The sequence below is a fragment of the Cibotium barometz genome, chromosome 57 (assembly GCF_041138505.1).
Source record: "Cibotium barometz isolate CiBa-2024 chromosome 57, ASM4113850v1, whole genome shotgun sequence".
Classification (NCBI taxonomy): Eukaryota; Viridiplantae; Streptophyta; class Polypodiopsida; order Cyatheales; family Cibotiaceae; genus Cibotium; species Cibotium barometz.
The window spans coordinates 13,455,638-13,467,222 of record NC_141102.1 but is presented as its reverse complement, the minus strand read 5'-3'; the positions used below and the strand labels follow the sequence as shown (position 1 = coordinate 13,467,222).

General features: G+C 45.4%; 1 protein-coding gene across 1 annotated transcript; it reads right to left on the bottom strand.

The window, feature by feature from the left end:
- Nucleotides 1–2,676: 2,676 nt before the first annotated feature.
- LOC147606453 (chlorophyllide a oxygenase, chloroplastic-like) lies at nucleotides 2,677–7,527 on the bottom strand. The gene is made up of 8 exons (XM_086792087.1): nucleotides 6,414–7,527; nucleotides 4,900–5,004; nucleotides 4,501–4,782; nucleotides 4,271–4,418; nucleotides 3,967–4,151; nucleotides 3,752–3,864; nucleotides 3,353–3,647; nucleotides 2,677–3,272 (listed from the first exon to the last, which is right to left on the bottom strand). The coding sequence occupies exons 1-8, from the start codon at nucleotides 7,017–7,019 to the stop codon at nucleotides 3,090–3,092; spliced, it is 1,917 nt and encodes a 638-aa protein (XP_086648213.1). The 5' UTR covers nucleotides 7,020–7,527; the 3' UTR covers nucleotides 2,677–3,089.
- Between the last annotated feature and the right edge of the window lie 4,058 nt (nucleotides 7,528–11,585).

The window sequence follows — 11,585 nt, the reverse complement described above, 5'->3', positions numbered from 1 at the left end:
TTGAAATTCATTTTCTCGGGAAAATGATTCGAGGGCGCCGCCGGTGTCAATATGGCGTCCAAAGCTCTGAGGTAACGCTCCTGTTCCACTCGTCGCATGGCGTCGTCTTCTCGTTGTCGAATCTCCAATGCACGCATCTGCATCTCAAGCAAGGAGCTTGGCTGCAGCTGTGACCCCGCGAGAGGGTCCCTGTGACGAGGATCTGGTATCTGGGATACGGAAGGAGAGGGAGGAGGAGATGGAAAACGCGACGGTGGAGAGCGAGAACGCTCCTCCAGAGCCAAAATCCGCACCTTCTGCTCATCCAACTTGGTTGTCTGGTCTGCGATTGCTCGCATCATTTGCTGGAACATGTCTGTGACACTCAAGCTGGGTGCCCTTGCTGGGCTGCCTGGTGCACTCTGATCCCATGGTTCTGGTTCTCTCTCGTCGCCAAAGCTCGCCGTAGCGGAAAAATGCAATTCCTTTCCGGAACGCAATCTGACCATCCACTATCTGTGTGGGAGACTTCCGGAGGCTTCCGGAGGCTAAAAACCAACCGTCCTTCGAGAGACAGGAGTCACTCCGAAAGGGGTATCCACCGGCGTCTAAAAACCAACCACACGAGCGAAAAAATTTTCTGGTTTTCTTTGCTGAATCTTTGTCCTTGAAGTAGGCTCTGATACCACTGTAATATGTGGAAGCTTCGGAGAAGGATCAGTACTTCAAAACTCAAAAATCAGCACTCTTTTCACGACGAAAATTAACGCACAAACTGAAAGGAGATGTGCAGAAAATAGAGAGAGAAGGGGGAGATGGAGAGGACACAGTATTGGGTCCCAATTACCCTCTGTAGGGCCCCCACCACGGATGGTGTATTTGCTTTATTAGAATGATGTAAATCTGAAAACAAATACAGAAACTTGACCTTTTCTTGGCTGGAAAATCCTACCCTTGACCTTCAGAAGTCCACCCCTTTGCTTGGCAATCTCCTTGGCTTGACTGGCCCTTGATTGGCTTGAGCACTTGGTAAAAACTGAGATGAGATTATGGGATTGTGGCTTCCTCTATTTATACTCCTCCTCAGGAGCAGTCGGCCAGCTGAAAAACAGTCCATGTCCCACGACTGAGTAAATTCAGCATTAAATGCTCAAATAAATCCTACTAAATTCTGCATAAATTTCCTAGCAAGCTGGGGAGGTCGGCGCTTGCTTCTAGAAGGCTGGGCATAGCCTTTGCCCACAATCTATGGGCTGGGCAGCCTGTATGGGCTGCCCCATACTTGCCCTACAGCCCTATGAAGGCTATAACCTCCTGAAAATAGCCTTTTTCTGGCCTTAGGTCTGTACTACAGCCCTTCCATGGCTGGTGGGTCCAGCCTGAGCCTTACTGGCCCACATGGGGATGGTTTCACACCATTCCCATGCCCACACTCAGATCCGGGGTAGCCCTATGGGCTGGCCCCTTGTCCTAAACATAATCTACTCAGTGATCTGGCATCCGGTACCATACCAGATACACAGAACCACTGACATCATTCTAGAGGGAGACTCACAGCGCGGACTGGCACTGTTTCATGTGCAGAACAGTGCACACCTGACCTTGGACTCATGTGCAGGACAATGCACACCTAACCTCGGACGACTAAGATGGATCCCCGGCTGACTCGTCCCGGACTGGGCTCACATGGGACCAGTTCACCATCCCAGGTCCTACACCTTCTGTACAGAAATGTCTACGTGGCATCCAAGTGCGGGATACACGTGACATTGCTTGTGTGGTTATGTCTTTTATAACCACCAACATTAAAGAGCACTTTGGTGGGATAGTAGAGGCTGCAAAAGAGCATGAGTTCTATATTTGATGCACTTTGTTTTAGGAATTATAGATGCCATAATACCATCATAAAGAAGACGGTTATGAGAAGGTATGTAGCCATAACTATAATATTCATCATATTTCAAGAATGTATATATTCATGAGTTATGGGACTCACAAGCTACATGAGTTATGGGACTCACAAGCTACCACATTGATTGTGAGCATGATTTGAAGAAGAACATGAATAGATGAGAATCACTCTATTTAAGGGCTAATGGAGGGATTTAACTCACATGGTAAGGTCATCACCCTTGGAAATAGAGCTTCAATTATTGCAAAATATGTAGACAGCAAATACTTTGTGGTGCAGTAGATAAACTTACAGGTTTATCTAGATATGATATGCATCATCTCAATTTTATTCCATCATTGAGTGCATCATTGGCAACTCAAACGACATCCTCATTGGCAACTCAAACAACATCATTAGCACCTCCTACAATATTATAAGCCCCTTATTCTAGCCATGTGCCCCTTGCATCTCCTTTATTTATACCTTTAAGATCCCTCTCTTCAAATGAATCATGGAACACTTCAGATGATTCTATGTCCCTCCACACATGAGTGCTCATCTTGTTATGTATTGGATACACTTGGATGTACATGGAAATATAAATGGTACATTTATCTTGTTCATGGGTTGTAAACTTTACATGATGTACATCTAGGGAGTATATAGGGGGTTGATGAGAGAGTGGTTATGAAATGAGGAGTTAAAGACGGCCGTTGGGATTCACTCATGCACCTCACGAAAGCAATAGGGAGATGTACAATATAAACACAAGATTTTAAAATAGCTGGTCATGCCAAAAGAAATTCCAAAAATACAAGCTATGCACTTAATTAAGAAGACAGCTCCACACTCATAGATATCTTGGGTGCCATTGCATCGAGAAAAAATCGCATCCTGAATGGTTGTTTCAACTCTGCACAACTACAATTCGGCAACACTTCAAATGGGAGGATCAAGAAGAAGGCAGCCTGATGGAGTCCCCTCTTAAGATTATACATGTGACCCCCTCAAGCTTTGTACACTCAGAAAGCACCACCCAAGTGAAGAGAGTGAAAAAGCTAGCAACAAACTAACCAAGGTACAATCTGGGCCCTGGCTTTTTCAGGGAAGAATGGACAAATGGCTACAAGGTAACTATATGGCAATGCCATGTGGTAAGCTTTGTACACTCAGGAAGGACCACCCAAGTGAAGAGAATGAATATGCTAGCTACAAACTAACCATGGTGTAATCTGCCCTTGGAAGAATGGACAAAACTGTCTTGATTCTCCACCGACAACCTCCATTTCCGGTACCGTACTCCCAACTTGTCATATGAAACAGGCAAGTTCCACACATTAGCCCCCCTGATCATTCTGTCTTGTTGCCCAAGTACTAGCCTCAAGTCCTCATCAAGCACCTATAGTAACACCAATTGCTGTTAAGATATACCCCATTGCAATACATTGCTACAAACAATCCATGAATATGCTATCTCACCTTGTTAGCTAAATGCTTCCAAAGAGACTGGATGTAAGGGACATGCTTCAAGATTGGATAGAAGTCCAGGGACAGGCGGTAAAGGAGCCGGGTTTTCCCACGAGAAGAAGGCAGACAAACATGTAGCTGATGCAGATGCTTTGCACAGTCTTGTGTGCTATTACCCTCCAGCTTCCCTGGTTTCGAAATGCCGATCGTAGAACGTACCATGCATGGAGGTTGGAACTCCATGTCAATGGGGTATGGATCCCAGTAGCCTTGTAGAGCAGTTACAGGCGTACAGAACTTGACAAGACTGGATTCACAAGGGACATAGAATTGTGAACTAAATCAATGTGCCATCAAAAACAAGATATCAATCAAGGGGTCACCACACGAGATGTTGAAAGGCGTACATACCTTGGGACTGGCCATCCTTTCGCAAAAGTACTTGTATGCGTGAAAGGAGCATGCGCTAAATCTAACAAGTTCTCCATCAGTAGACCATGCTCCACTGGTAACTCCATAACGATCTGAAACACAGAAGAAACATGCAGACCATGAAGCAATTAGCTGTTATCAACTTTGTGAATGCAGTAGAGAGGGGCCCTGCCAGAGACCCTGACCAAGCCTACCTGAGCATGAGTAGTGTAGCCTGCTGGGGCATTTAGAACTGGCAAGCTTGCATCTGGAACACTATCCCCAGGCCATATCCACACCATGTCATCATGTTCTATACAGGGTAGTGCCTGTATACTCACATTCACTGGCTTAGTGGAGGGCATTTTCTCACACACCCCATTCGTGGCATATTCCCAACCTGGAATAGCAGATTCATTGCAATACAGAAGTTGTATAAGTCAAGTGGATAAAAATCATGCCCATGCATTGTAAGTATTTGTTGCGTGACCTTCCACAGTCATCCCGACAGGACCTTACCATGGTAAGGACACTGGATTCGACCGTCCTTGACTTCTCCAAGATGAAGAGGGCAGGCCCTGTGTGCACAAGAGTTTTGCACACAACCAACTCTTCCATCCTGGCCGCGAAACAGTACCCAAGGCTCTTCAAAGCACTCAAATGGCACCTGCATGATGCACACTCCTACTTTCAAATTCCTTATGACCAGCTAGATGAGAATATAGACCACATTCTAGATGTGAGCATACCATAGTGTCCTCCTTGATATCGCCGGTAAATGCCACTGGATACCAAAAGTTCTTGAGGGCTGGTGAGTATTCTTGCACAGGTCCTGCAACAGTCAGTCCGTGACTTCTTTTATGTTGAACAGCAGGTGTGGCGATGGTTTCAGTAGCCACAGTATAAGAACTGGACTGTCCTTCCAGGCCTGCAACCTTATCAGGGTCCTGTAAAAGCATGTCATTCACCAGCACCTCCATTTCAGAAAGCTTCTGTAGTGCACGTGCTACTCTGGATTCGGAGAGGTGGACCTAGGCAAAATGAACAAGAGTCATCAACATTCCTGTGTACCTAAACAACAGAACCTTGAGGTGAACAAAAGACCTTTGAAGCATAAAAAGCTATCAACCATGCATGGAGACTCATACCTGCTCATGAGCTTTTGAGAGATGCAATTGCAGGTCTGCTAATTCCTCACGTAAAGACTTCACAGACTTCCAATCCCTTGCCATGGGGTTTAACACGTCAACCACCTGCTTTATGTTCTTGAATCAGCTTAAAGATCATGTACAATGAAGATCCCTACACCCGGACCAAAGTCCTTTTCAACATTATATCACATAACTAGAAGTCCTCTACAGAATTGAGTCCAAGAGACACCTGCATACAGATGATGGCTCTAAGAGACTTCATGCACCAGTTGGAAAAGGGAGATTACCCATCCATGAGAAGTACGTGAGTGACATGACAGATGACCCAAGGAGTCTAAGCTTCAAGCGTACACATAGAAGAAAAAAAATATATTTGTGGATAGTGATCTCCTTTTGCTCCCAGCGAGCAGCATGTGAGTAGAGCCCCAGAGGGGCAACTATGACAATAGAAAATGCCATATGAAGCTTGGTAGAAAGCAAAACCCTAACCACTTTTTGCCAAGGACAATGAAATAGTCTGCTTTCAAAACCATGTTACATTTACCCAATCACTAGCTTTCCTTCAAAGTTAAACTAACCAATGGAAAGTTCAGGTTATTTCCTATAATTAACAAAACCAAACTCTCGTCCTGACTCCATGAGAGTCTACTTGCAATGCTTCAAAATATCAACTCCATCATGCATAGCAGATACTGCATGCTATGACATCCCTGCTAATGGCATCAGCACCCATGAATGGGTGCAAGTTAATGCATGAAGACAAGTCACCATAGTAGACAAACCTTCATGGGCAAACCATTGAGCTGAGTTTCTACCACTTTTCTGAGGCTGAAGGGCAGACTCAGCCATAATGATGGCTAGCACTAAAGAGATTACACACACACACACACACGCACACACTCTCAATCAACACACAAAGTAAAGCTCAGCTAAGGAAGCTTCAGGTTACCATCCCGGGATCAGATAGTGCCAAATTGTACTATCACAATCACATGGCATTGCATCAAATATGGGTGCATGTGTATGCATCTATCACCATCACATCGGCATTACATCAAATATGGGCGCATGTGTATGCATGTATACAAGTATGTTTTTAGGCATGTGCTAGAGGACTCAACCACAACCACTTCAGCACTACATCCAATGTGGGTTCACATGTATGTAAGCATATATGGGCACATGTATGACAGTATATTAGCTTGGCTACTGTTCCTTCACCATCACCAAAACAAAGGAGTGGACCATCAAAAATGAAAGCCGCGATAGCAAATAAAAAGCTAATGGATACCCATTGGCTTTTCATCTATCAGTAGATTAGCTAGCTCTATGAAAGGTTACAAGTTAAAAAGGGGTAAGGATACACAGAACCCAACACATCATCCTCAGGCATGGCAAATTCTAGATTAATATGCATAAGGTATAACTAAGAAGTCACATGAATAACCGTACATGACCAACTAATGCAAGTGATCAGACCCTGTATGGTGATGGCAGAGATTTGAGAGTACCTTATCATGTAAGCTCTTAATGGCTTGGACATCATGTCGAGCCTTCCAATCACAAAACTGCAAATCCTGTCGAAGAACATCCCATGCCTGATTGACTTCAAATATCCTTCCCCTCCATGGTGGTTCCCTAGCTCTTGGGTCCTGCACATTGAACCAACCATCTGCTGCCATGTCACGATGAGTGGAGCCATCACTGGAGATGGCATTGGTCTGTGTGACAAGCCTTCTTCTCCTGTTACATTTCATGTTGACCTTCTTCCTGTTGTGAAACTCATTGGACTTGTGCGATTGAAGCTCTAGGAAGCTGCTTGTGTTGAGCAAAGACACAGAGCTGGCAGGGCATGGTGGTTCCTGTACTTTGTCCCAGCTCAAACTCCGCTCAGTTCGCCGTGTTCGGGGTGACTCTGCAGAGGAGATTACTGCTCTACTAGAACAGTTGAGCTCACTGGAGGAGGAGGAATGTCGCTTCAGTTGGAGGGCGGTGCCGGACCCTGCTATTGCGGCTGCCATGTCAGACTGATGAGCATGGGCAGGGGCAGGGGCATACGTGCTGCATAGTGAAAACAACAGCCATGAATAGATGTTGAAACAAAGAGAGGGGAGCATCCATGTCGCACATATGACCGCTGGGGACTAGGGAGAATGTAGTAGATCGAAGGAGAAACTATGCGACTGAGACATAAGGGTGCAAATATGTGATGCTAGAGCATTAAGGCACGGCTGTGGAGAGGAAACTGGTCAAATTTGGCCATTCAGGGAAGGGTCATGGCATGGACCATTCGAGACCCATGATGCACAAAATTAGCCGCTAATCTAGAGATTACTACGCGGTCAAAAGGAGCTCTGCCCGTAGGAAAATTGGGCATTAGTGGGCGAGAAAAGCTAGGATTACTGGGGATTAAAGCACCCGGTTAGGGCCTTCAGCCAGCAGGGTTTTGTGGGCGATAATCCTGCATTTAATGCTAAAAGACCCATTTCTGCCTACGCTAAAATCAACAATTGGGTTTTGATAATAAGCGAATTGGGTTGTAAAATATGGAAGAAAATCAGCAATTCGTGGTCCAAAGGTGTCTGCAGAGGGATGTTTAGCAGCGCTGAAGTAAAGAACTGGGGGAGGGGATAAGTGATGTGGACGCGTTTGTAAGGGCTTCGAGGTCCAGTGTGCAGCCAATCAGATGCCTCCTCCAACCCTCTTGTGCCTGTCTGATTGTGCCACGTGGCCCGTTTCATGGATAACGATTTCTTCCTGTGCTAGGAAGGAGCTGCCACGAGGTCAGCGACCCACCGGCTGCTCACAACCGTGCGCCTGCCACGCAAGGCAGCAACGTCGGCCCTAGGGTATCTTTGCAGAGACAGATAATTGGTTGATTGATTGCGTGGCTATAACAAAGCCACGTGGTATTCCTCCCCCCTAGGAATACCTAGCTTAGGACATAGCTAAGATTAAAAACCTATCAAGATTCAAGACCTAAATGAAGTCCTTAACATTTCTCGGCTATGTTCACATGCCAACAATGTTCTCATAGATCCAATCCACCGAACTTTGCATACAGACGGGTCACAAATGGCGACACTATAAGGTGGCACATGTGAACTACTCTAACTAAGGGGGGCTTTCTATGTGTTTAGCACACAAGCCACCCTATGTGTGGATCATATCAAGAGCTAAATAACTTAAGCTAGTTACACAATAGTTCCCACCTTATCATCGAGACGCCATCCAAGGATGGATGGTTATACTGAGGCTCCAACTTTGCCCAAATGGGCAATATCTTGTAACTATAATCAATCATTTATAGGCATTCCTCCCACCCCAATTCCAATGACAAGAAAATATCTTGAATTGTTATTGGTCAACCTATTTCGCCCTTGCTTGCTTTGTGCAAAGAGCTCACACACCCAAGGACCATTCATCCCCAAAGAAGACGTCCTTACAAGCCAAAGCCCACAAAAGAGATGAGTGCCAAAATCCGTGTTAGAGGCTTAAACCTAAGGTACAAGGATACTCTAACCTTGAGAACCAAAAGCAAGACCTTTACAACAAAAATGTCCACTTAAATCCCAACACTTGTACGTAAAAACAATAAGAAGGCTGCCCAAAGTAATCACAAGGAAGTCTCAGAAACCACAAGTCCCAATCAACATAAACAAACTTGGAGGGTAGTCCAATTGAAACAAAAAGAGCAAGGAGATGAAATCCAAGGACGAAACTATTATGATAATCTCATGGCTTGCCAGAATCCATTGTGACAAATAGAGATCCATGGTTTTTATAGGTAATTTTTGGCAGCATGTTTTTAGTAAACTTGGCATGCAACTCTGTATGAGTAGCGATTATTACCCAGAGATCTAGAGACTGATGGTCAGACTAAAAGAGTCAACAAAGTCTTGGAGGATATGAGCTGAGTGTGAGCACGAAGCGGGTTTCTCCGAGCGGGTTGCAAGTTTTTTTCACAACCAATCTCTCTCTATACCCGTCTTCTCTCTCTTCTCCCCTCCTCCCTACTCCCACCTTAGCCTAGCCCCCCACCTCCTCCCCCCTCCTCCCTACTCCACCTCAGCTCAACCCTGCCCTGAGCCCAGCCCACCTCCTCCCCCTCCTCCCACTGCAACCATACGCTCTCTCTCTCTCTCTCTCTCTCTCTCTCTCTCTCTCTTGCTCCATGCCCTCCCTCCCTCTTCCCCTCACTCTCTTTCTCCCTCTCTCCACTTGTCTTATGCTCCTTTCTCACTTTCTCCCTCTCTCCACTTGTCTTATGCTCCTTTCTCACTTTCTCACCACTTCCTCCCCCCTTCTAAATCCACTATAGCCAACTCCTCTCCCTCTCCCTCTCCCTCTCTTTCTCTATCCCTCTCTCTCCATCACCCTCACTCTCTCCCCCTCCCTCTACACACTCTCTCTCTCCCCCTCCCTTTACTCTCTCTCTCTCTCTCTCTCTCTCTCTCTCTCTCTCTCTCTCTCTACACCCTCATGCATCCTCTCTCCACCTTTGTCTATCCTTCTCCCTCTCTCTTTCTCCGCCTCTCTCCACCTATCTTATGCCCATTTCTCTGTTGTCATACTCTCATGTCTCTTCTCCTCTACAATGCCTCTCTTGCTTACTCTCATGTCTCTATCTTCCCTATCCCTCTCTCTTTACACACTCTCTCTCTCTCCCTCTCCCTCTACACACACACTCTCTCTCTACCTCCTTGTACGTGCACTGTCATGAATGCTCTCTCTATCTCTATCTATCCTTCTCCCTCTCTCTCCCTCACTGCCACCATACACCCTCCCTTTGTTCTCTCTCTCTCTCTCTCTCTCTCTCTCTCTCTCTCTCTCTCTCTCTCTCTCTCTCTCCACCTGTCTTATGCTCATTTCTCGCTTTCTCACCACCTCCTCTCCCCTTCTAAACCCATTGCAACCAACTCCTTCTCCCTCTTTTTCTCTATCCCTCTCTCTCCCTCACCCTCTCCCTCGACACTCTCTCCCCCTCTACACTCTCTCTCCCCCTCCCTCTACACTCTCTCTCTCTCCCCCTCCCTCTACTCTCTCTCTCTCCCCCTCTACTCTCTCTCTCTCTCTCTCTCTCTCTCTCTCTCTCTCTCTCTCTCTCTCTCTACCTCTTTCAATCCACACCCTCATGCATGCTCTCTCCCCCTTTGCCTATCCTTCTCCCTCTCTCTTTCTCCACCTCTCTCTTCTTGTCTTATGCTCATTTCTCTATTGTCCTTCTCTCATGTCTCTTCTCCTCTACAATGCTTATCTTGCCTACTCTCATGTCTCTATCTTCCCTGTCCTTCTCTCTTTACACACACTCTCTCTCTCTCTCTCCCTCTCCCTCTACACACACTCTCTCTCTCTACCTCCTTGTACACACACTCTCATGCATGCTCTCTCCATCTCTGTCTATCCTTCTCCCTCTCTCTCCCTCACTACCACCATACGCTCTCCCTTTGTTGTCTATCCCTCTTCCTCTCTTTGTCCATTGTTAATCCCAGCTAGGATTAATAATTATGCTCCTCCATTTGAGGACATTAATAAGTGTCATGCAAAGGGGGGAGGGGGGGTTGGCGAGCATTTTTGAGCGAGTGCTTTTTGGGAATCAGGTGAGCAGATTCCAAAAGGATGTCCCCCTCCCCCAAGATAGAGAGGGCCAAAGTAAGTTGGATAGAGCAACATGATTTAATTATTTGACACATCCTATAATTGAGGTTATTGGTTTGAATTGGGAATAAAACCAAGTTTTTTCACGTACATCTTCCAATTACAGATTATTCGAAGCCCCTCTCCATGAAGAGAGAGGGGCAAAGCAAGTTGGAGAGAGCAACATGACAATTACTTTGGCAAGAGTGAACACATAAACACATGTCAACATCACATCCTCTACATTGGGGTTATTGGTTCAAACTAAAAATAAAACCAAGTTCATTCACGTACACCTTCTAAATACAAAAATACAGAAATGCAAAAACTAGCATCTTTACTATTATAGGCCTCGCTTGTTCTCTGCGGTGTAGGCACAAAAGCGAATGGTGTTCGTACCCTTCCGTACTTCCTCTAGCAAGACACGCTCAGACGATTCATCAATAAAACCATGGACTCGCCAAATTGCAATTAAGCCCACCACTTTGTCCTTAACTTGAGAAATAGCATCATCATTTCCAGGAAGTGGAAAGGATGTGAGACCTTTCCATGTTTGTGCACCATCTATTGTCTTCTGCTTGATCTCCACATTGGTGGCCTCCCTCTGGATACGCGCAGCAACAACTTCAATGCTAATATTTGATGAGGCCATCACAAATAAAAAGGAGGGTTTAGGTTGTTTTACTCTACTAACAAGGTGGCAATAGTGTATATAACAAATTGCTTTGGTGTTTGCCTCTATATTTATAGCAGTGGGAGAGGTTCAACACTCAAAATAAAAAACTATATTTGTCTTTTTAAATATTATTAATAAAGGTATCTTTCCTCGAATTTTGGCACCACAATAAAAAATTCATATTTTGAACTTGTTTGGGAAAGAGTGAGTATGTATTTGAAGGAGATAGACATTGCACAATAGAAACCTCTACAATGAGGTGACATCCACAAAGGTTATCCCAAAATATCGAAGGTCAATTGATTATCCTTGCATTCAAATGTCTAAATTAGGGTATGTTCTCCTACGAGACAAAGCATTATAAAGCTCA